Raw genomic sequence first — 25,182 nt, 5'->3', positions numbered from 1 at the left:
CACTGTTACTGCTGGACTTGCTATTGGCATTGAAGTTGCTCCCTTTGATAATGTCTTTGCAACTGCCATGGTTGGTGGCCTTGTGGTGTTGCTTTAAATGCAATGTCCATGCCAAATGGCAGAGAATCTGTGAGGAATGTCAGAAAGAAAACACCATTGGTTCTGTTGAGCCATCACATCAATCACAATGTTATGCCCTAACACTCTGCCATTGAAGTTTTGCAAGGAGGTCATATCAAGCCTCAAGGAATTGAGAGTTATGAAACTCTATCCAAGTATATGTTGCACAACCAAAGTGTTCATGCTACACTGGGGAGAAAACCTCAAGCAGTAAGATACTGTGATAGCTATCCCCACCAAAAAGAGGCACCCTTGCAAGCGTATTTACAGTACGAAGGTGGCAGCTCTGAAGGATTGTTTTCTAGTATAGCTATAAATCTGTTTCAGAAACACCAAACCTAGGTACTACTTTTTAAGTTAGCTTACTTGATTACATTTGCTTAGGTGACATGACAAGGAGGCATTTAGTGCATACAATGTAATGGCCATGATTGCTTGAGGTAATCACTTGGGTGCATCCTTGTACATGAATGACCTAATGAATGCAATTTGATGCCAGATGGGTAGCATTATTGAATCAGTAGATGTATGATTAATTCAATTTGCCTTTGGTGGAGCCTCGAGTTCAATCAGTTTTACCCTACTTATGAAGGAAAAAAGAGTAACTTATTCCACCACTCTGCTTGCAGTGGTAGCCATTTTTTATCATTATTGTACGGTTGACTTTGGATTGAAGACTGGGAAGTTTCAATTTTGTCTTTTGAGTGACTTGCAGGTTCACCTGAGAAGAACAATGATCCCACCTTTCACTTCCTTTCGCTGCCTGTGTCCCTAATGTTTCAGTTCTTTTCCATTTCTTTTCATCTCCCTTCATATTGTGAATTGCCAAGCTTTTGTTGGCCAAAAGTGCTTTTTATTTAGAGGTCAGACTAATAGTGACTTGTGAAAACCCCACCTCCCAGGTTCCCTACCCCCTCCTATGTTCTGAGTTGCCACTCTTCTAGCTTTGAATTACCTCCTTTCACTGCAAACATTCCATCAGCAAGTCTGTCAAATGAAATCCATCTACCAGTTCATTTCCCATTTCCTCCAGCCTCCTGAATCATCTTGAGAGAACAGCCCGAGCTCCCAAAGTAATGTCTGCGCAGCACCCCAAGGGATATACCTGTCATGTCTGAATTGGGTGCGCTTGACTTGTAGGGCCAACCATGGTGCAGTTCTCACTGCAAAGGCATAAATTCCTGAGCTCTAATAGGACAAAGTGACTGACTATGGCCACCCACTAGATTGAAAACTGATAACCTTCTTGACTGACTGTCGCATTAGCTGCTGTTGGATTGTAATCCCCTTTGTATCCCATGCAACTGCATCCCTTTGATTTTTGGCAATTTTATTAAAGCATACAAGTTGCCAGTGCATCAAGCCACAGTAGCTGACAGCCTGTAACGTGGCATTGAAAATCTGTGTGCTAAAAGGTGCTGCAAACCACAGAGGATGGCTGTCTTCAAATAAGGTAAAGTGAGTGAATGCTAAGAAATGAAGTTAAGCACCATAAGAGACATTCTGTATAAATGTACTGTATGAGATATGCATGTGTGCTCTAGCATGGAAATCAAACTAGTAGAAATGTACCAGTCATAGATGTCCCCGAACTCCTGAAGAACAGAAGTGGTGTGAGAGTTGGACTAAAACCAGGTATGATGATGTGGTGGGGCTGGTCATCTATTAATACTGACTTGCATGGATGAAGGGTGGAGAAGGACAGTGTCCATGAACCATACAGGGATGTTGTGGTGAATACAGTTGGAAGAAGGCCTGGGCAAATAAGTAGTAAACTGCAGCTGCCAGGTTACCACTGTTTCATGTTGGGAACTGGTGCTATCTAGTTTCTTGGGGAAGGTGAGAATTTAAAGTGGCATATGAGGTGGATTGGGTTCATGAATTCCAATTGCATGGAAATAGGTGGTCATTGCTTAATAGTAAAATTCTAAAATCATTGTTTAAAGCTTAAGAGAAAAATTAGGAAATTGTTTCCCAACATAGAGACTCTGATATTTCTTTTTATTCCTTTCACCATATGTTCTCAACTATTGTGCCATTAGCCATGCTCCTTCAGGGAATAGAAAGTTCTGCCCTATGTTTAATTTAGAAGAACAAAAGAGGATCTAAACTCTAGGGGAATATAGGCCTACTTAATCTGTCATCATAGGGCAAGCCTTTCATCCCAGAACCAGCACTCTTATCGACTCCCCTGGGGCAAGTATTGCCCCTCTTTAGTTGAGAAATTGACACAGTTTTAATGGGATAACTCACTCAGTGGTACTGATTGGCCACAATCAGCAGCTTTCTGGACAAATACTAACTTGAAAGTTTTCAATGAAATATCTCTGAAACAGCAATCGCAAAGAGTTTAGCCATACCATCATGCTGAACAAATTACCTAATTTATAGTACTGCCTGGATTGTGCATTCCAGTAAATCTGATTACATCTCTTCAACTCAATTTGGCCAATTAACTTGATGAAGCAAAATTGCACCAAATATAAACAATGTTGAATTTTTAAAAACACCATTATTTGAGCATTAAAGCATACATTGGGCGTTATCAAAATAAAAGCTTGTAACACTACAACTATTCTTGTTTTGCTGTGCTCCTTTTTGATTTTACAAACTTTTACACTCCTTTAAAACCTGTAACCCATACACTTAGATTATTTCCTTTTTTAGCTAGCTGGATTTTGGTTACTTCCAATGTTTAAATTTAGGTTCAGCCATGACTGTAAGGTTGGAAGGGAGGAACCAGACAGCGCACAGTCCAAACAAATCCTCAATGGCATGTCAGGTGGAAGATATCTTATAATATCAACACCTGCAACAGTGAACGAAGGCTGCAGCAGTATGGGCATCCCCAGTCATCGATGTTCCCTTGCCACTGGAACTGGATCAACCTTTTGTCAGGGACTCTGTCTGCTACTTTGCAGCAGTATTCCCACATTAAGAGATGTCCTTCACAAGTTGTCTAAATGGAGGCGTTCAATTTCATTAGAAGAAACTGACTTGGAGGAACCTCCTGTATGAAAAGACACAATTTTTTGTGAACACCCATCATCATAGAAGTATGGAAAAGTAGCCTGAGAAAGGAATACCAGTGATCTCAAGTCCAAGGATCAATCCCACCACCTCGAACCCTACCAAATGTGTGGACAGAGTTATGTCTCTAGAATTGGCTCATTGGTGATGCTAGGTCCCTCAGAACCTGTAACCAGTGACATGAAAACACCTAGGTGGACAATCATAATCTTTGGTGAGTGCTGATGAGTGAGGAAAACATAAGATGTGTGTCCTTTATCACAGTCCAGTCTTCAGTTTAACGTGAGGAACAGGGATAGTTTACTATGGGCTAGACTTCAAGTTACACTGTGGTAAGGGAGGCTTATAAATGCATATGTAGTTTTCCCATCACCCCTCTGCCTCTAACCTGCCTCAAACTTTACAGGGGACGATAGAGTTGGGGAACTCTTCTGCTAAGCAGGGGAGGCAGATTTATCTGCATAGGTTCGTGTTGGGCAAAGTCAAGGTAAACCCCGGGGTTAACACTGCTGCCTCAGTGTCAAGGACCCAGGTTCAATTCCACCCTTGAACAGCTGTTTATTTGTGTGGAGGTTGCACATTCTCCCCCTGTCTGTGTGGGTTTTCTCCAGGTGCTCCTGCTTCCTCCCACTGACCAAAAATGTGCAGGTTTCGTGAATTGGCCATGCTAAATTGCCCCATCGTGCTCAGGGATGTATAGGCTAGGTGCATTAGTCAGGGACAAATAGAGTAATAGGGTAGGAGAATGGGTCTGTGTGGGATGTTCAGAGGTTCGGAGTGGACTTGATAGGCCAAATGGCCTGCTTCCACCATGTAGTGATTCTGATTCTAACTCCTCTGGGCCTACTGAGGTTTCTTTCCTCTCTCACCAACAGTCCATACTCCTGGAACTGGCTATTGATAGAACCTGGCGAATTTCACTATGGTGAAATTTCCTTCTGAGATATAGGCAAGCTTTTTAAGCAAATTAGTGCCCCTCCAAGCATTACTTGGCTTTGGGTAGCTGATAGTATTGTGGGCAGGTTGCCCACCGCTCTCGACTTTTTAGCTGGGGCTGAAGGTCATGTGGAGGTACTACAGTGCCCTATAAATTCTAGACACATTTCTTTGGCATCTCTAAGCAGAAGTATAGAATCATACAGCACAGGAAAGAGGCTATTAATTTGTGCAATTAAATTGCTATCTAATTAGTCTCACACTCATGTACTTTGCTCATCACTCTGCAAATTTCTCCTTTCAAGTAAAAGTCCAAATCCCTTTTGAATAGTACTGAACCAGCTTCCTCAATCTTTTCAGATTGTTATCAAATACATTCCAAGTTATTAAATGGCTATATAAAAACATTTCTCATTTACTTTCTGGCTACTTTGCCAGTTATGATAAATCAAAGTTCTCTGATTATCAAATTTTCTGCTCATGGAAATTGTTTCTTTCCAGCTACGCCATCAAAATATGTAATCGTTTTGAAAACCTTCTATCAAATCCCCGTTCTCCTTCCCTATTCTATGGTGTGCCATCCCAGTTTTTTTTATCTCACCACAAACTTAATCCCATGGTTCTTTTCTGGCAAATCACCTGTACATCCTGTCCAAACTATTCATCAAAATAATCATAATATGGATACTGTTAATATCCCTTTAGTGCGTTTTTATTCCCTTGTAAAATATGTCAATAAGTGCTTAGAGTGACCAGTTTCACTCTTTCCCTATGGTATTTGAAGACGAAGAGGCTGATGGGAAGATTGGAAGGACCAAAATGTTTGGCTGCAGGTATACATTGCAAGAGCTTGAGTCCAAGAGCTGGCATTGAAAGGAATTAAGGTCTGCCTGGCTGCCCTTTAAATATATCAGCAGGACCTTTGACCCCTTTAAGTAAATGGCAGACACATGAACTTCTTGATTTCCCCACCACAAGATTCTTCATCCTTCTTATGCAAGCAAATGTAATAAACTGAAAACCGTATTTAATTGCATGAGAAAAACTGACCTGCTTCCAAGTGGTTAATTCCAGTCTGTCACCTGCATAACAGACGATTAGCCTTAGGAATCATTGCAATATTTCTGTTACATAGCTTCCAGTCCATGGAGTGATGTACATTTCCAAATGTGAAGAATACAGTTCAAGCAACTATGCTTCATGTTTCAGAATTTGAGTATTACTGAGGAAAAAAACATGCTGCTGAAACTTTAACTCATCAGGACCGATAAAGGGAACAAGAGCATACTAATTGTTTGGCAAGATGGTTTAGATTGGTCAAGACTGTGCCATGGAGACCTATTGTCTTGCATGTTTTTGGTTAATTCAACAAAACTAAATTTACAGATGAGACAAAGCTAGGTAGAAGGGTGAGCTGTGAGGAGGATGTAAGGGTGTTGCAATGTGATTGAGACAGGGCAAATGTATGGCTGATGCAGTATAATGTGGACAAATGTAAGGTTATCAACTTTGGTTGTAAAAGTAATAAGGCAAATGCTTATTTAAATAGCTGTAAATTGAATGAAGGGAATATTCAATGAGACCTCAGTATCCTTGTGTACCAGTCACCGAAAGTAAGTGCAGACGTGCAGCAGGTAGTAACAAAGGCAGACTGCAGTTGGCCACCTTAGAAACAGGATTTGAATACAGGTTCAAGAATGTCTTACTTCAAAAATACAGGGCATTGGTGAGGCCACACCTGGAATATTGTGTGCAGTTTTGTCGGGGAGTCCAGAACCAGGTGTCAGAGTTTAAGCATAAGGGGTTAACCTTTTAGGGTTGAGATGAGAAGAAATTTCTTCACCCAGAGAGTAGTGAGCCTGTGGATTTCACTGCCACAAAGTGATTGAGGCCAAAACATTCTGTTTTCAAAAGGAACGTGGATAGCTGTTGAGGCGAAAGGGATCACGAGATGTGATTTAGGGTGGGATTAGATTATTAAGCTTGATGATCAGCCATGATCATGTTGAATGGCAGAAAAGGCTCAAAGTGTTGAATGGTCTATTTCTGCTCCCATCTTCTATTTTTCTATTTTAAAGCTATACCTGGACAAGTTTTTTTTCCTCCAGAGAACAGGCCCCTGAATATGAATATACATAGACTCAGCAAGCATATACATAAGCCATGTCATGAGCCCTAATGATTCAATTGGCTGTTAGTGTAATTCTTAGCACATTTGGATTTATTCTGAGCAATCACAGTTCTGAGTTTTGCAAGTTTGGCCTGGGTCAGTACTGAGTGTATGCCACAGTGATATAGCTGTATTTCAAATTTGAGATTCTTAAGTGCAAAGTGGAATGCTTCAACTGAGTGTATCTCTTTTCCGGAATATTCAACAATGGTTTGTTTTTCAAAACACAATAGGAGGCTTGGAAGTTCATGCTAAGAATTTTCTGGAATGAAATACGTTTTTAAATACAACTAAGTGAGTGTATTATAAATTTGACTTTTATTGCATCATTAAGGTTGCTGCATAGTTCTCTTGAATTTGGATATTGGTGACTTTAGTACTTTGCATTTGTTATGCCAGGCAATGAACACTCCATTCCTATAGCTAATTTTTGCTGTCCTTGAATAAATATTTTACTGGAAGAATCTTTGGAATACTGAGTACTATCATTGGAAAATTATTTTCTTGTATTATTTGCATCACTGGTGCTAAGCATGCCTTGTCAATGACTGCAATTTCAGATCTGATTTGTTATAAAATATAAAATGTATGCTAAAAGGAGCTGTCTGAATGCACTTTGGCAATATCTTCCATATGTGTTCAATTTAGTTTGTAAATTTCTTTGTCTCTCTCTCTCTCTTGTATTTTGATTTCTCTATTTTCTCATTTATTGCTACGATCTGTAATGCTGGACTTTTTTATTTCTTTATCTTTTTTTTTCCCCGAAGAACGTGTACTGAAGAATCTGTACCTAGATACCTTGTACCTAAGATAGTGCCAAAAGTGGCAACTCATAAAACTTTTCACTGCATTCAATCGAGTACATGCGACAAAGCTAATTCAGTTCAACGATCACTTGCCCTCACGTTCGCTCTTGTACCCGTTCACACTCTCGTTTGCTTACTGTCTCTTGCTCTCTCACTCACTTACTGTGTCTCGTGCTCTGTAGCTTAATGTTTCTCTCTCTCGCCAACTTACTATATTGCCTACTCACTGTCTTGCCCACTCCACCTCATGTCCCCTCTCGCGTTTCTTGTCTCTTGCACTCTCTTGCTTACTGCCTCGTGCCTGCTCGCGGTCTGTCACCCACTCACCTTCTTTCTCCCCCCCCCCCACCCCCCACTTACTGCCTCTCATGTGCATCCTCTCTCTTGCTTACTGCATCTCGCGCACATCCTTTTCATGCTTACTGCCTGACTCTTGTGTGCGCTTACTGCCTGTCTCATTCAAGCATGGCTGATACACTTTTCAACTCCATTTTCCTGCCTTCTCCCCATTACCTTTGATCCCTTTACTGATCAAAAATCAATCTATCTCTATCTTAAATATACCCCGTGAGTAGGCCTCCACAACCTTCTGTGGCAGTGAGTTCCACAGATGCATCACCACCTGGCTGAATAAATTCCTCATTACCTCTGTTCTAAAGGGTCATCCCTTCACTTTGGGTCCTAGTCTGTCCTACCAGCAGAAATATTTTTCCGACGTCCACTCTATTTAGGCCTCTCAGTATTCTGTAAGTTTCAATCCGATCCCCTGCATCCTTCTAAACTCAAAAGTACAGACCCCCCAGAATCCTCAAAAGCTCTTCATATGACAAGCCCACATCCCTGGGATTATTTTTGTGAACCTTCTCTGCACCCCTTCAAATGCCAGCACACCTCTCCTTACATATGGGGCCCAAAACTGCTCACAATATTTCAAATGTGGTCTGACCAGAGACTAATACAGCCTGAACAATACACCTCTGCTGTTGTGTTCTCGCCTTAACATTGCATTTGCCTTCCTCACCGTCATGTGAACCTGCATGGTAACCTTAAGAGAATCTTAAACTAGGACTCCTCAGTCCCTTAATGTTCAAATTCCCAAAGCATTTCCCCATTTAGAAGATAGCCCACACCTCTCTTCTCCTTACCAAAGTGCATTATCTCAGATTTTCCCATATTGTGTTCCATCTGCTACATCTTTGCCAGTCTCATAGCCTGTCCAGACCTCTCCAGCCTCCGCACCCCCTCAACACTACCTGCTGCTTCATTTATCTTTGTGTCATCTGGAAACTTAGCAACATGCCTTCAATTCTGTCATCTAGATCATTAATGTATAACTGAATGGTTGTGGTCCCAAAATTGACCACTGCAGAAGTCCACTAATCACTACCTGTCATCCTATCTCTTTATCCCGCTCTCCTGCCAATCAGCCAGTCCATTATCCATTCCAGTACCTTTCCGTAACACTGTGGGCTCTTATCTTATTTAGCAGCCTCCTGTGTGACCCTGTGTCAAAGTCTTCTGGAAATCCAAATAGATCACATCCACCAGCTTTCCTTTTTCAACTTGCTCATTATCTCCTCAAAGACTTCTGATGGATTTGACAATAATGACATTCTCTTGATGAAGCCATGCTGACTCAGTCCTATTTTACCGTACACATTCAAATACTTCACAATCTCTTCTTTAATAATGGACTCTAAACCTGACCAATGATTGAGGTCAAGCTAACAAATCTATAATTTCCTGTCTTCTGATTCCCACCCTCCTTAAATTGTTAGCCATTTTCCAGTCCTCTGGTCTCTCTGACTCCAATCATTGTTGAAAGATTACCACTAATGCCTGTACAATCTCCTCAGCTATCTCCTTCAGAATCATGGGATGTAGTCCATCCAGTCCATCTTCATCCCTTTCAGCTTCCTCACACTTTTTCAGCTTCTCCTTTAGTGAGGACTACTACACTCACCTCTGCCACCTGATTTGACTTGAAGTCATGGTGTGCTACTGATGTCTTCAATCGTGAAAACTGATTAAAAGGACCTATTCCATTCCTCCATCATTTGTTTCTTGTTACTACTTCTCCAGCCTCATTTTCCAGTGGACCACTGTCCACTCTTGCCTATCTCTTACTTTTTATATATCCAAAAAACTCTAGCAATCTTCTTTAAATTACTAGCTGGCTTACCCCCATTTCATCTTCTCACTTTTTTAGTTGTCCTCTGTTAGTTTCTGAAGGTTTCCCAATCCACTAGTTTTCCACTAATCTTCACCACATTGTGTGCTTTTGCTTTTATACTGTGCATGATTTCCCTTGTGCAACCATGGGTTACCTCATCCTCTCCTTAGTATGTTTCTTCTTCCTTGGGATGAATTTCTGCAGTGCATCCTAAATTAACCCAGCAATCCCTGCAGTTGCTGCTACATCTTCCCAGCTAGGCTCCCCTTCCAATTAACTCTAGCCAGCTCCTCCTTCATGTCTTTTAGCTACCTTTACTCAATTGTAATACCATTAAATCTGATTCCAGCTTCTCCGTCTCAAACTGCAAGGTGAATTCTATCATACTATAGTCACTGCCCCCCAGGGCTTCCTTCACCTTTAACTCCCTAATTAAGTCTGCCTCAGCACTGCTGCCTCACAGCACCAAAGACCCGGGTTCAATTCCTGACTCAGGCGACTGACTGTGTGGAGTTTGCACATTCTCCCCGTGTCTGCGTGGGTTTCCTCCGGGTGCTCCGGTTTCCTCCCACAGTCCAAAGATGTGCAGGTCAGGTGAATTGGCCATGCTAAATTGCCCGTAGTGTTAGGTAAAGGGGTAAATGTAGGGGTATGGGTGGGTTGCGCTTCGGCGGGTCGGTGTGGACTTGTTGGGCCGAAGGGCCTGTTTCCACACTGTAAGTAATCTAATTACATATCACCAAATCCAAACTTATCTGTTCCCTAATGGATGCTACCACAAGCTGCTCCAAAAAACAATTTTGTAGACATTCCACAAATTCCTTTTCTTGGGATCAGCTACCACCCTGAGTTTCCCAGTCCATCTGAATATTGAAGTCTTCCATGATTATTGCAATAGTGCATTTCATACCTGCCTTTTCTACTCCACATCCTGACTACTGCTAGGAGGCCTATACATAACTCCCATCAGAGTCTTTTTCTTCTCTACCTGTACAGATTCTATGCCTTTCAATCCTATATCTCCTCTTGGTATTGCGCTCAGCTTCACCTCCTCACGCATCTCTCCTTCATGAGCATTCCCAGTTTCCCTTATCTGCCAGCCCCTCTTCTTCCTCTCCCCCAGATTGGCTGGCAATGATATACACAGACCAATTTTCTTTTCCTTTTGGGGACAATCATATCTATCCAGAAGAAAACTTATTTGTATGAATACTTTTCAGTCTATAATAGATGAGTAACACTAGGATCTCAGTTTGAATACGGGAATTATAACCAATAAGATTAAGTCATGATGGCGCTGCTTGAATGTGGTGGCCTAGTACAAATAATCATGTCAAGGACACTTCCTGTATTTTAATCTCCCTAGCGTGCAGACATCAGATGAAAATACAACTCATTCTAGTTAATAAGGGCATTGATTTTAAAGGCATGCTTCTCTTGAGCACTTGGAAATCTTAACCCTTTCTTTGTTTCCAAGTTGATTTCAGTGTATCTTGGCTAATATAGGTTTGTCTGTTCCTTGTCTTTATTTTCATTAGTCACTAAAATTACATAGTTTTGCTTCAGTCTGTTAACTGTAATGCAATGAAAATGTGGCTAATTATTGGCTTTCTTTGTCTAACCCTGGGTGGTATAAAGATATAGTGTACAGTTTAAAGCCAGCTAGAAAGCTGTCTGGTGGGTGGTGACTAATAGAATGCATTTAATATTTGATGGGGAATTAAGATTGTGTTCAAGCTATGAAATGCTTGAACAATTATGATAGTGTGAATCACTCAAAACTACTGTCCTGCAGTTTACTGTCATCTGGAAGATCAAATGGACTGTAGTCTTGAACAAACATGTAATTACCAGTTTGAAAACAACAGTTAAAAGGATTAGATGAAGGGTGAGAAAAGACTCACATGAAGCATAAACACTGGCATAAACCACAGTTTATTGATTTCTGTTCACTGCTGTAGGGTGTCATTGTAAGTTCAATATTTATTACTCTTCAAAAGGTGATGCTGATGTTGCCTTGAAGCTCTGGAGTATGTGGTGACAGAGCTTCCACAGTACTTTTAAACAATGAATTCCAGGCTTTTGATCTGGAAACAATGAAGGAACAGGCATATATTTCCAAAATTGCAATGTAGTGGACTTGGAGGGAAAGTTGCAGTGCTGGTGTTTTCAGAAGTCTGCTACTTGCTCTTCTCAATGATAGAAGTTGCAAGTTTGGGTAGTTCTGTCACAGAAGCATTGTTAAGTTGCTGCATGTTGCAGATGGCAGGTACTCTAGTTACAGTGCACTGGTGGTGGGGGCAGAGTATTTAAGGTGCAGTTTGTAGAATATCGGTCACATCGTCTGCCTTGTCCTGCATGATGTCAAGTTTCTTGAATACTGTTGGAACTGCACCCATCAAACAAATGGAGAGTATTCCATCATGCCTGATCTGTATCTTGTAGATGGTGAACAGGCTATGGAGAGTTGGGAGGTGAGTTACTTGCCACAAAATAGCCAGCCTCAGACATAGTCCTGTTGTCAAGTATTTGTATTTGGTCCAAGTAGATATTTGGTCATTGGTGACTCTCTGGGATGTTGATGGAAGATTCAACTCCTCACCGGTAATACCATGAGGTGAGTAGTGGTTAAACTTTTGTTTTGTTGGAATTGCCAGAGCATGGCATTTGCATGAAATGGCTGTTTTGGTGAAGGGGAGTTATATACTTTACTTCACCCACTGATCATAACTCTAGGGCTAATGCAGGCAAAAATGACTGCAGACGTAAATTAAGTAGCTGTGCGGAGAGCTAGAGACCTACAAATGCAAAGTGAATTTTAAGTAACAGCCCTTCAAAAGTGGTAGGAAGTAAATGCGGATGAACTGAACTGTGATCTTTTGTGAATACAAAAATAATGAAGGGCTGACAACACCCCTCTCAACAGCAACCCATTTCCTGCAGCTATGTCCCAAACTGCAGACATATTTGTATTTTTCCCTTTGAAAAGTATACAAGGGCAGGGTGTCAAAATGCTAGTTTAACTCTACTGGACTGTGCTACTGGGACTAAACATTCCTGTGTAGCAGTATGGGTTTGAGCATTAACATACTGGAAAGAACAGGTGAAGAATTATCCCATTCTCTTTACCTGGAACACAGGGGTGACTCTTTTTCAGAGAGTGCTAGAGTTCAAGATAGCTAGCAGCCATTCAAAAGGGAAACAGGACAACAAAAAGGACTCTCCCTGTGAATGCTGGAATTCAGTCATGGTTGAAAGGAAGCAGAACCACAGGATCTCAAGCAATCTGCAAAACTAAGGATTGTTTAAATCCCAACATCAACGCTACCAGTGATCTCCACTGCAAGGGCCACAGCATTCAACTATCTGCTCTTTGGAACAATTCAAACACTAATCCATACATCTTTTGCTTTATACTTTTGTCTTTTTGGACTTGCGCCTTATTTCCTTTGTGTATTTTCCTCTTTCTTCTATGTAGTAAATAGTAAGCTTGATCTTTGTTAATTCAAGAAAGATGGGTTAAATTAGCTACCACATTATAGGAACAATGCAACCGCACTGGAGTGCAGACAGAGTAGATTAACCAAAATGTTGCCCGAATTGGAGCATTTTAACTATGAAGAAAATCTGGATAAGCTAGGGTTGTTTTCTTTCGAGCAGAGAATGCTGAGGGGGGGACCTGATCAAAGTATATAAGATTATGTGGGTTGTAGTCAGTGCAGGTAGAAAGCAGCTGTTGCACATTGTTGGAGGGTCAATAACAAGGGAGGGAGGGGCATAATTTTGAGATGAAGGACTGGATGTTTAGAGGGGTTTTAAAGAAAAATGTTGTCACCCAGAGGGTGGTGGGGATCTGGAATTCACTGACTGGGAAGCTAATAGAGACTGGATATCTCTCAACCTATATAAAACAAAAATGTTGATGAACACTTGAAGCATCATAAAATTCAAAGCCATGGGTCAAGTGTTGGAAATTTTGTAGGTAGAGTGTGTGCTGACCTATGGGTGAAAGTGCCTTTTCAGTGCTGTATGATTCTATAACTCTTAAAAACAGTTCATTTGAGTTTGGCAAAATGTTATCCACAAGCTCCTTAGTAGGTTGCAACAAGGCTAATTTACAAAGAGGATACGTATCTAAAGTAGAGGCACCAGTTAATCCCTTCTAATCCAGAAATTTACAGGTTTAGGCTTTCTAACCTGGAAGCATAATGAATTGGGGAACTTTGCCTGGTGTTGGTGTAACAGCAAAAACGTTTCCTTTCTGTCATACTAAGGAATTTTGACTCATTAACAGTAGGTTAGTCTCACAATGTTGTCGCAGTTGAAGCACACATTGCCCAAGCGTTATATCTCTTTCTGTAAGCAATGTTTTTTGAGAAAACAACCCTTTGTGTGCAGGACTTTTGTAACTTCTGGTGCAGAACAGTTTGGGACAGTTTCTTTATTTTTTTGATTTGGAGATGCCGGTGTTGGACTGGGGTGTACAAAGTTAAAAATCACACAACACCAGGTTATCGTCCAACAGGTTTAATTGGAAGCGCACTAGCTTTCGGAGCGACGCTCCTTCCTTCACTATCACCTGATGAAGGAGCGTCACTCCGTGTGCTTCCAATTAAACCTGTTGGACTATAACCTGGTGTTGTGTGATTTTTAACCTTTTTTTTGGGCATTGTTTATCTCTGCTTGTGGTGAGAAGGTGTTAGCCGTCATTGTCATCAGAAGCAATCCAGTTTATGTGCAGCATTTCCAAATACAGAATGAAATCCTGACATTGTACCTCATCCTTAATCTTGGAACAATCATGTAACATTGCACCAGTATAAACATTTTTTTCATCCATTACAAAAGGCACTAAACCATCCCTTACGGACAAAGGAAACTTTCATCCCGTCAATCCCAGAGGTAAAAGGCCAGCATCCAACTGCTTTTGCCATCCAGTTCCCTGAAAATTGATGCAAAGTGGTGCAAATAGATTCAACTTGGGGTGTGTATTTAAATAAAATATAGATCTACTGGGAAAGAGCAAGAGAAGTAGAACTAATTGGATAGCTCTTACAGATCACCAGAATAGATGCATTGTGCAGGATGGCTGCCTCTCTATGCTGTATAATTCTATAAGAAATACATTTAGTTATGTTGCTGTGTAAATCATTTGTTTATCTTTTTTTTGTTCTGTGATAATTTATCTGACTTCCTTCAGGAGCTTAAGAAAAAACCTTTAATTTGATAGCACATCAAGTTGACAAAATTCTAATTGATAGTCACCTGCAAAAGTAATGTAACAGACTACTCTGGGTCGTTGATTCTAAGTTAGAGCAATTATTTAAATTCTTGAAATTTCCAAGACTCCAAGTTTCCAGACTTAAGTAAACCGAGACATACATTTAAAACTTGTGTCCGTATATGTACGATCCATTTTACGTGTATCTGAGCATATGATCCATTTTACAATGCATTATGATAATTGTGACAGGGTAGAACTTTAGTAATCAAAAGGAAATACAACAAAAAATCAGTTTAAGTTGCAGAAACAACCAGGCTTAATTTTTTAAAATTTAACTTACACTAGAGCCTTGCATACGTATTGAAGATAATTAAATTAATTCCATCATTCACTTGATAAAAAGGTACATAGCCATTATAAGTTGTGCTTATGTATTCTTTTAAATTTAAAGACATTGAACAAGTCAAAAAAACTACTGGCAAAACGATGAAAACATGATCTGTAGTTAATAGGAAATTTGTTTGCATATATATATCTATTATATCATAATTGACTATAAGGTCAATAGTAAATTAGAACTTAATTATTGTAACATTTTCTCCCAATTTTTTTCTACAATATACCTGTAGTAATGGAAATCAGCACTTGGTAATTTTTGTTTTATTATCTTTGCTTTAGCCCGGCACCAGCACGGAGTATGAGCATCCTGAATCTTGCAGACAGATCAAATGTTGTCCTACCTCCTCCAGATTATGCCTCTGATCCAGTTAAACATCACAACAAGGAAGTATCTTTCCACTCTTACAGCAGCATCCCAGTCAAAGGGATTGTCACCCAGCCAGACAATACTAGTTCAGTAAGTACCCATCAAAGATAATGTGCCATCATTTTTGTGAAAAATCTATGATCGTAAGGGTGTTCTTGAATTTCGATCTAATACTAGAATTTGTTTTTGTAGTTGCATGTCATGAACAAATAACACTAAAGTAAAATAAGTTTCTGAGAGCAATCATTCTCCCATCTATATCTGAAGGGTTGTGAGTCAAGCTATTCTCTAGAAACGTGAGTGCATTGTCCATACTGATGAAATATCCGCCTTTTTAACATTGAGAACACTGTTGACTATTAATTCAGATTTAACCACTTATGAGTTTGGCTTATCCTAATCTATTACTTGCAAATGCTCAGCACTATACAACGTGTTTGCCTTAAATTATAAAACTTCTCAAGATTGATTGATTGAAGTTATTCCTACTTTAGAACAATAAGTGTATTCCTCCGTAGTGTAACTGTTGTGTTTAAACAAGTTTATGCTAATGATTAATGATAGTGTAGGTTACTTTGAAATGGCAGACAACATGTAGTTGAAATTGATCTTTAGGAGCAGTGTCAAATAGGCTTCCTACTGTACAATACCCGGCTTTTGCTTTCCTTTGGCTTGGACAATACCATTGTTTTTAAATTTCAAACTGAATCTCAGAATCTGGAAAAGACAGTTCATTTTTTTTTGGTAGAAATAGTATTCTGCAAGTTTTGGTTAATGATGTAGGAGGGAGGGAGTCAAATTTCTGGGACATTGGGACTGGTACAAGCAGAATGAGCAGGACCAGGATAAATGCACTTTTGGATTGGGGTGGAGGAGGTTTAAAGTAGAATAGAAGGGGATAGGGTGTGGGGGGTGTTAAACGAGAAAGGAAGTACAGGGTTAAACTAGAATGGTAAGGGGGATGGGAACCTGAGCAGGAACCTGAGGACAGAAAAACGAGGACAGAAAAACAAAGGTAGAAACACAAGATGAAAAGCAAAAGTAGAAGGCAGATTTTCTTTAAAAAATGAGGCCATAGTGCAAATCAAAGCTAAAATGACTAAACAGGTTAAAAAGACAATTCTAAAGAGTTTGTGTCTGAAGGCATGGAGCGTTCATAGGTGAATTAGAAGCGCAAATAGATCTAGATGATTGTGATTTAGTTGCAATTATAGTAACATGACTGCAGTGTAACCAAGCATGGGAACTGAGCATCCAGGGGTATTCATTATTTAGCAAAGATACACAAAAAGGGAAAGGAGATGGTGTACTGTTGTTCATAAAGGAGGAAATCAATGCAATAGTGAGGCAGGATATTGGCTCAGAAAACCATGGTGGAATCTATTTAGGTGGAAATAAGAAACATCGCAGGGGAAGAAAACATTGGGACTTCTCTAAGAGAAGGCATTAAATAAGAAATCAGATGTATGCAATAACAGTACAACTGTAATTGTGGGGGTCTTTACATATATGGATTGGAAAAACCAAACAAGCAATTGTGTTGTGGAAGAGGACTTCCAGGAGTGTGTACTTGATTTTTATTTTAAATCAATATGTTGTAGAACCAACCAGAAAACACACTAATATAGATTGGGTACTGAGGAATGAGGGGGTTCTTTGGGGAAGGGTGACCATAATATGAGAGAATTCATCATTAATGGAGAATGAAGTAATTGAATCAAAAATTAGGATCCTGCATTTAAATAAAGAGAATTAAGACGATAAGCCACAAATTGGCAAGAATGGATTGGGGAATCTTACTAAAGAGATTGATGGTGGATAGGTAACGTTAACTATTTAAAGAATGTGTCATGAATTAAAACAGTCATTCATTCCTGTATAGCACAAACATTTAGGAGTAGGCAATGGCCTAGTGATACTATCATTGTACTATTAATCCAAAAACTCAGTTAATGTTCTCAGGACCTGGTTTTGAATCCTGCCATGACAAAGAGTCATATAGTCATAGAGATGTACAGCATGGAAACAGACCCTTCGGTCCAACCCGTCCATGCCAACCAGATATCCCAACCCAATCTGGTCCCACCTGCCAGCACCCGGCCCATATCCCTCCAAACCCTTCTTATTCATATACCTATCAAAATGCCTCTTAAATGTTGCAATTGTACCAGCTTCTACCACATCCTCTGGCAGCTCATTCCATACACGTACCACCCTCTATGTGAAAACGTTGCCCCTTAGGTCTCTCTTATATCGTTCCCCTCTCACCCTAAACCTATGCCCTCTAGTTCTGGACTCCCCGACCCCAGGGAAAAGACTTTGTCTATTTATCCTATCCATGCCCCTCATAATTTTGTAAATCTCTATAAGGTCACCCCTCAGCCTCCGACACTCCAGGGAAAACAGCCGCAGCCTGTTCAGCGCCTCCATGTAGCTCAGATCCTCCAACCCTGGCAACATCCTTGTAAATCTCTTTTCTGAACCCTTTCAAGTTTGGCAACATCTTTCCTATAGGAAGGAGACCAGAATTGCATGCAATATTCCAACAGTGGCCTAACCAATGTCCTGTACAGCCGCAACATGACCTCCCAACTCCTGTACTCAATACTCTGACCAATAAAGGAAAGCATACCAAATGTCGCTTTCACTATCCTATCTACCTGCGACTCCACTTTCAAGGAGCTATGAATCTGCACTCCAAGGTCCCTTTGTTCAGCAACACTCCCTAGGACCTTACCATTAAGTATATAAGTCCTGCTAAGATTTGCTTTCCCAAAATGCAGCACCTCACATTTATCTGAATTAAACTCCATCTGCCACTTCTCAGCCCATTGGCCCATCTGGTCAAGATCCTGTTGTAATCTGAGGTAACCCTCTTCCCTGTCCACTACACCTCCAATTTTGGTGTCATCTGCAAACTTACTAACTGTACCTCTTATGCTCACATCCAAATCATTTATGTAAATGACAAAAAGTCAAGGGCCCAGCACCGATTCTTGTGGCATTCCACTGGTCAAAGGCCTCCAGTCTGAAAAACAACCCTCCATCACCACCCTCTGTCTTCTACTTTTGAGCCAGTTCTGTATCCAAATGGCTAGTTCTCCCTGTATTCCATGAGATCTAACCTTGCTAATCAGTCTCCCATGGGAAACCTTGTTGAACGCCTTACTGAAGTCCATATAGATCACATCTACTGCTCTGCCCTCAATCTTCTTTGTCACTTCTTCAAAAAACTCAATCAAGTTTGTGAGACATGATTTCCCATGCACAAAGCCATGTTGACTATCCTGAATCAGTCCTTGCCTTTCCAAATACATGTACATCCTGTCCCTCAGGATTCCCTCCAACAACTTGCCCACCACAGAGGTCAGGCTCACCGGTCTATAGTTCCCTGACTTGTCTTAATCACCCTTCTTAAACAGTGGCACCACGTTTGCCAACCTCCAGTCTTCCGGCACCTCACCTGTGACTATCGAATGGTGGATTTTGAATTCAATTTTTAAAATTTTGGAATTAAGAATCTACTGATGACCATGGAATCATTGCCAATGATCAGAAAAACCCATCTGGCTCACTAATATCCTTTAGGGAAAAAAAATCTACCATCCTTATCTGGTCTGGCTTGTGTGTGATTCTAGACTCTCAGTAATGCGACCAATTCTCAATTGCCCTCTGAAATACCAGTCTTCAGCCATTCCGTTCAATCCATATGATATCAATAAACAATTAGAGGCACTGGATGCTACAAAGGCTATGGACCCTGACAATATTTGCAACAGTAATGAAGACTTGTGGTCCAGAACTTGCCACTCCAACGCAGCTAATTACTGCCCAATCAGTCTACTCTGGATCATCAGTAGATTGGTGAAAAGTGTCATCAGCAGTGCTATTAAACAGCACCTGCTCACAGAACCCAGTTTGGCTCTGCCTGGGCCACTTGGATCCTGACCTCACAGCCTTGGATCAAACATGGAAAAAAATCCAGAGTTAAGGTGAAAGTGACTGCAGTTCACATCAAGGTCCCATCGATTGAATGTGTCATCAAGGAGCAAAACTGGAATCGATGAAATCAGAGGGCAAACTCTCTGCTGGTTGGAGTCAAACCTGGCACATCGGAAGATGGTTTTGGTTGTTGGGTCACTTGCACCACAAACCTCAGGCTATCATCATCTATAATAAGAGGCAATCTAACCACCACACCCTGATATTCAATAGTGTTACCATCACTGAATCCCCACACCATCAACAGCCTGGGATTACTATTGACCAGAAACTCCAGTGGTGTCTCCACTTAAACACAGTGGCTACAAAAGCAGGTCAGAGGCTAGGAATACTGAAGTGAGTAACTCCGCTCCTGAGTCCCCAAAGCTTGTCCATCACCTACAAGGCACAGGTCAGGAGTGTGATGGAATACTCCCTTCTTGACTGGATGGTTGCTGCTCCAACAGCACTCAAGAAGCACAACACCATCCAGGACAAAGCAGCCTGTTTGATTAACACCACATCCACAAGCCTGCACACTCTCCATAGCTGATGCTCGGTAGCAGTACTGTGTACTATCTACACTGTAGAGATTCACCAAAGATCCTTAAATGGCAAGTTCCAAACCCACAGCCACTTGCATCTATAAGGACAAGGAAAGCAGATAGATCGGAACAACATCACCTGCAACCTGTGGAATTTTTGATGGCAGATGGCTATGGAGGCCAAGTCATTGAATACATTCAAGATAGAGATTTTTAGATTTTAAATCAAGAATATGAAAGAGTAAGCAATTTTTAAAAATGGCTTAACAGTTCTCATGATAAATAATGTGCACTGCTATATTTTTCAAACAGGAACATGTCATTGACCTCGAGGATTAGCCGTGGTCATATTGATTACTTTAGCAGGCTCAAAGGGCCTTGTGTCCCATTTTTGCTTCTAATTTCTCTTTTTACAAGGCTGTTAACAAAGACCAATTTCATTCTGAATCCCACAACCACACCCTCCCCCAATCTCTTTTGGATAGAAAATAAAAACAATAGGTGAGTAGCAAAGCAGATTAAATTCAGCAATCTTTGCTAAAACATTGGAGAAACTGCTGGTCAGACCAGTTGGTTTAGAAAGGAGAAAATGTCAGTAGGTGATTCTCATAGACTGATGTTCAACTTTGCAGTAGGCAATTGAAAAAGGTATCGTCCTCAGCTCAACAATTCAGTTGAAGAGTAATGAGCAATACTTTTTTTAAAAGCCCTAACCTCCACCTTTTGTCAAAATTCCTTGGCAGCAAAGTAAGGAAGAATGATTTGCTGTCAGACTTCTGTATTGCTTTGAGTCAGCTGTGTGTGAGTGGTGTGTTAACTTTTATTTTTATCTTTAACTTCTGTCATCCCTTGCCCCCATTCCCCCAAGACCTTCACCCCACATCCACCCCCACCCACCCCCGTGTAACTTTTAATGTCCAAATCCTTGAAACTGGGGTTATTTATAACTTTTATTCCACATAGATTCAGGGTTAAAACATTAGGGACTTCCTGGTCTGTATAGTTTGGCTACTCATTGTGTAAGCTTATTGAACCATCAGGGCCTTATTGGTTTAAATCTTTACTTTTCCTTTGATGCATTTGCCAGTCATTTTTAATGCTTTTTAAAACAAAAACTTGTTACTATCTATTTCTTCACAATCATTATGACCTAAAAGTTAATAATTCAGCTTTTGCCAGTGTGCAATGATTTGGAATATTTTCATGAAAATTAAAACTGCTAAAGAGTTTACAATTGTCACTTTTTAGAATTGCTATAACTTCTGCTCTAGCATTTTGCCTTTTTGCTTTCATAAAAGTTTATTGTACAATTACTGCATTAAAATAAATTAATTAGAAAATTATATTAATTTGAAATTGAATCAATAGCAGTATTAAAATTTTACCTACATGAAAATCAGATTGAAAATTGTTTGAAACTAGTACGTTTAATGGTAAGGAACCTTGTTATCTGAATGTGTAATTTCTGATTATTATCAAAAGCAATAGCATTTGCAGGAATGATTTAGATTTTAGAGGACACAATAACTGGAATCTAGTTTTGAACTTTTTCAACAACTTTTATTTTTGAATCAAGTTTATTTGGTTTGTTAATTATTTGTACATCTTGGATGTGAAATTAAAAATAAACCTGTTGTAACAAATATAGAGCTTGTTATTCTGAAGTACTATATAGATAAAGCAAGTTTACTTTTAACAAATTCATATGATTCTCTGAAAATACTGCCATTATAAAATTCTGAGTAAAATATTCTAAGTTTGTTTTACAATTTCCACATTTAAAGTCATGTTTAGCTAGCCAAAATAAATTATGTACATGTTATGGTTAAAATTGTGGCTGTGCTTTCAGTTAGATGTAGTGAGTAGGTTAAAGTGTTAGTGATTTATTATCCTAAAGTATAATTTGCCACTTGCAATCTCAATGAAAAGAACAATTAGAGCAACAAAATATAGAATTTTTTTTGCTGATATGGAATATGGTCTTTAAGTCTAGAGCTGAGTATTCATGAGAAGAGAGTGTAGGCTTGACTTGTCCTGTGTATGACCTAGATATACTTTATTCTGATGTTGAGTGCCCAAAATAGAAACACTCAAGTGCTGACATTACTCATCTGGAGCTGCAAACTTCACAAAATAGATAGCTTTTGTTTTCTAAAATGTTTAAGAGGACTATTCTGTGTGATGCCTTTGAAAAAGGGGACATCGTATGTTGCTTTGAGATTAACTGTAATACAATTATTTCCTAAATATGTGTGGATGAAATCCAGAATTCAACATTTTAAAGGGTATAAGAAATAAATATGTAATGATTGCAGTTGGTGCCCTAAGTTAAACAAATTAAGCTAGGAACTTGGAGTCTTGATATTTGGATCAAGATGTCCTTTGCATGTAATTGTTTTTATTAATCCATTAAGGATTTATTGCAATTGAAAAGTAGTACTTGGCATAGCTGCTAGCTAGCAGTTCAGCAGAAGATTCATGTGACATGAACAGGTGACTCCATCTGAAATCAGAACCATTTTTCCAACATTCGAAAACTGCTAGTTAATGTTTAATGTAGAAACACATGCAATACTGAAGTAAAGTCCCCAGCACCTCTTAACCCTAAGCCTTTAAATTATACATTTTCACCATTTGAAAATCTTGACTACATTGGTCATCACATTCCCAGAAAGGTTTTGTATCATTATTGGATTTTAAAACAACAGAGTCAATCTAGCAGACATGTTTGGATAATTTCTAATTAGTATACTTCCAGAAATGTGATTTTTTTTTAATATCAAAGAATATATTTAAGCAATGTTGTAATTATTTTGTTGATAACTCAACTGGCATATTTGTATGTCCTGTTACTCTAATTTGTTTCAACTATTTCTTCCATTTCCTGAAGGTCAGTCATACTGCTATATAGTTCCAGTCACACACACTGCCTTCTGGAACCTTCTCTGGCTAATCACTCTTCATTTGTATGTGTTGACAAGCTATCTGACACTCTAACAATCCACATATCCACTCTAATCCACAAATCTACACTTTAACAACACACAGCAGGGTGACCTATTTGCTACTTTCCACCTCCTCCAGCTCTACCTTCCAGCCTAAAAACTGAAGTTCTTCACTATAGTCATCTGGGAGTTTCCCTTGGCAATGTAGAAGTATTGCTACCCTTGATAGTTTATACACTAGGCCTCCAGCCTGGGAGATGCAGGTTATTTTTAAAGATAGCTTAAATCTTTAGAAGGAGTGCAGACCTCCTTTACAAACGTAAGCCAATCTCTTGTAAGGTGCCGAAAAGTTGGTTCCTATATTTGCAAAGCAGATGTCCTTTAGTCCAGATTTTGAAATTCTGTACACTTTGCTTGGAGACTTTTTTGATCTGATGGAAGTGCCAATGCAGTTACGGTCTTTAAATTCTCTTTGCCATTCCACTGTGTATCACTACTTTCAAATTGACTCAAATTACCTTGAGGAGAAAGTGAGGACTACAGATTCTGGAGGAGGAGAACTTCTTCAAGCTAGGCATCCTTGGAAGAGGCTTTGCAGTAGGGTTGAAATCAACCAGGAGAAAGTGAGGACTGCTGGAGAAGGCTATTCGCGATGAAGGGCTTATGCCTGAAACATCGACTCTCCTGCTCATTAGATGCTACCTGACCTTCTGTGCTTCTCCAGCACCACACTCTCAACTGAAACTATCTTAAATCAGTGAACCAAACTAATTCAGCAGTGGGTGAAAAACTGTCTCTTGGCACAACTGTACCTGAAGTGAGCCCTGATATTTTAGTTGTTGGGGCGCAGGTTGTGTTGATGCAGTAAGGAGGCAATACTTCTGTGTGGGCCACCATCAGGAGAATTTGAGCTGGGGTGTCTAGACAGCTATTATTCCATTTATTATCTATTCCGATGGCTTGTTTTACATGTTTTTTTTAAATTTATTCAATAGTCATATTCCAGTTGCAGCTTAAATATGGGAAGGACAACTTTTAAATCCTAATCCTGGGTTTTCTAATCAAGTTCAAAAACTGGGGCTCTTGGGTTCAGACCATTTAAGTGACAGCCAAATGCAGTGAATGTCACAGAGATGGTCGTATGGTCCATGATTTTGTTCTGCTACCAGGTTTGACTTTTGTCTCTTTTTTTTATGCGATAGTAATGCTTATTACTAACAGAAATGGCACTCCAGGTTGAAATAGAAATCCTACCAGTTGTCTAATTATTTTGAGATTCTGCCATTTGCCATGCAAGATTTGTGTAAAATAATTATTGTGATCTGGACATGGCCAGCAATCACTCCCCAGGTAAGATGATGGTGTTGTTGATATACAGTTGATGTGGTGAAGATGTTTTGACCCAGAAACCATGAAGAAATTATGTTGGATTCCAAATCTGAATGCTTTGTGATGTGGACTGGAATTTGAAGGTGTTAGTGTTCAAATGCACCTGCTTCCCTTATCCCTCCAGGTGACAAAGGTTATAGGTTGGGCAGTATACAACCATACCTTTGAAAAAAGCTGCACAAGTGCAGACATTCCTCTAATAACACTGCACAGAACGTGTTTTAGGACTTTTTTTAAGTTCATGGCTTATTAATGACTTTATTTAATCAATATTGTTACTTTAAGATTTTTAAAATTTGCTCGTGGGACGTGGGCATCACTGGCTGGGCCAGCGCTTATTGTCCATTCCTAGTTGTCCTTGAGACAGTGGGAATAAACTGCTGCCTTGCAATCCATTTGGTGTAGGTTCAGAGCGATTTGATCTATACTTGACAATAGGAATACCGAAGGTTCAGAGGGGAGGCAAGGAACCAAATAAGAGAGTAAAAGTGGAATTATGAGCAAAGACAAGCAGCTAACATCAAGGGAATCCCTAAATCTTCTGCTGGCATATAAGTCGTAAAAGAATGGTTAAAGGAGGGGTATGGCCAATTGGAGACTGAAAGAGGATTTACACATGGAGGCAGGGGCATGGCAAAGGTGTTATATATGCTTTGCATTCCTCTCTTAAAAAGAGGTGCTGACCAAACCGTTGTGACAGAAGGAAACTCTGTCACTAGAAGTGTTCAAAATTAGTAAGGGAGAGGTCTTTAATAGACTGTTGGTTCTCAAAAGTGACAATGCACCAGGACCAGATGAGATATGTACAAGGCTTTTGAAGGAAGCCAGGGTAGAAATTTTGGAGGCGCTAGTCATAAACTGTCTTCATCCCTGGACTCAGAAGGTGCCAGTAGACTGAAGAATTTCAAACATTACAGCCTTGATCAAGAAAGGTTGTAAGGATAATCCCAGCAATGATAGATAAGTCTGTTTAACTTTGGTTGTGGGAAGCTTCTAAAAATTAGTCCAGCCATTAACTATCAATTATCATTAGTAGTTGCATTCACCATGCCAGAGTCTCTACCAATCGAAGTCCACTTGCCAACCAATCAGCACTC

General features: G+C 39.9%; 1 protein-coding gene across 2 annotated transcripts in view; it reads left to right on the top strand.

The window, feature by feature from the left end:
• The window catches only part of baiap2l1a (BAR/IMD domain containing adaptor protein 2 like 1a), a 155,782-nt gene that overhangs the window by 117,819 nt on the left and 12,781 nt on the right, over positions 1-25,182 (top strand). For both annotated transcript variants that reach the window (XM_043711357.2, XM_087997907.1), the window contains exon 12: positions 15,138-15,315. In XM_043711357.2, coding sequence (XP_043567292.2) covers positions 15,138-15,315 — 178 coding nt within the window. The remainder of the gene's footprint in view (positions 1-15,137; positions 15,316-25,182) is intronic.

This window comes from Chiloscyllium plagiosum, unplaced genomic scaffold (assembly GCF_037043375.1).
Source record: "Chiloscyllium plagiosum isolate Xiang-an unplaced genomic scaffold, Cpla_swu_hap1 HiC_scaffold_20, whole genome shotgun sequence".
In the NCBI taxonomy this organism is placed as follows: Eukaryota; Metazoa; Chordata; class Chondrichthyes; order Orectolobiformes; family Hemiscylliidae; genus Chiloscyllium; species Chiloscyllium plagiosum.
The sequence above is the reverse complement of the archived record's forward strand: the minus strand, read 5'-3'. Positions and strand labels throughout refer to the sequence as shown.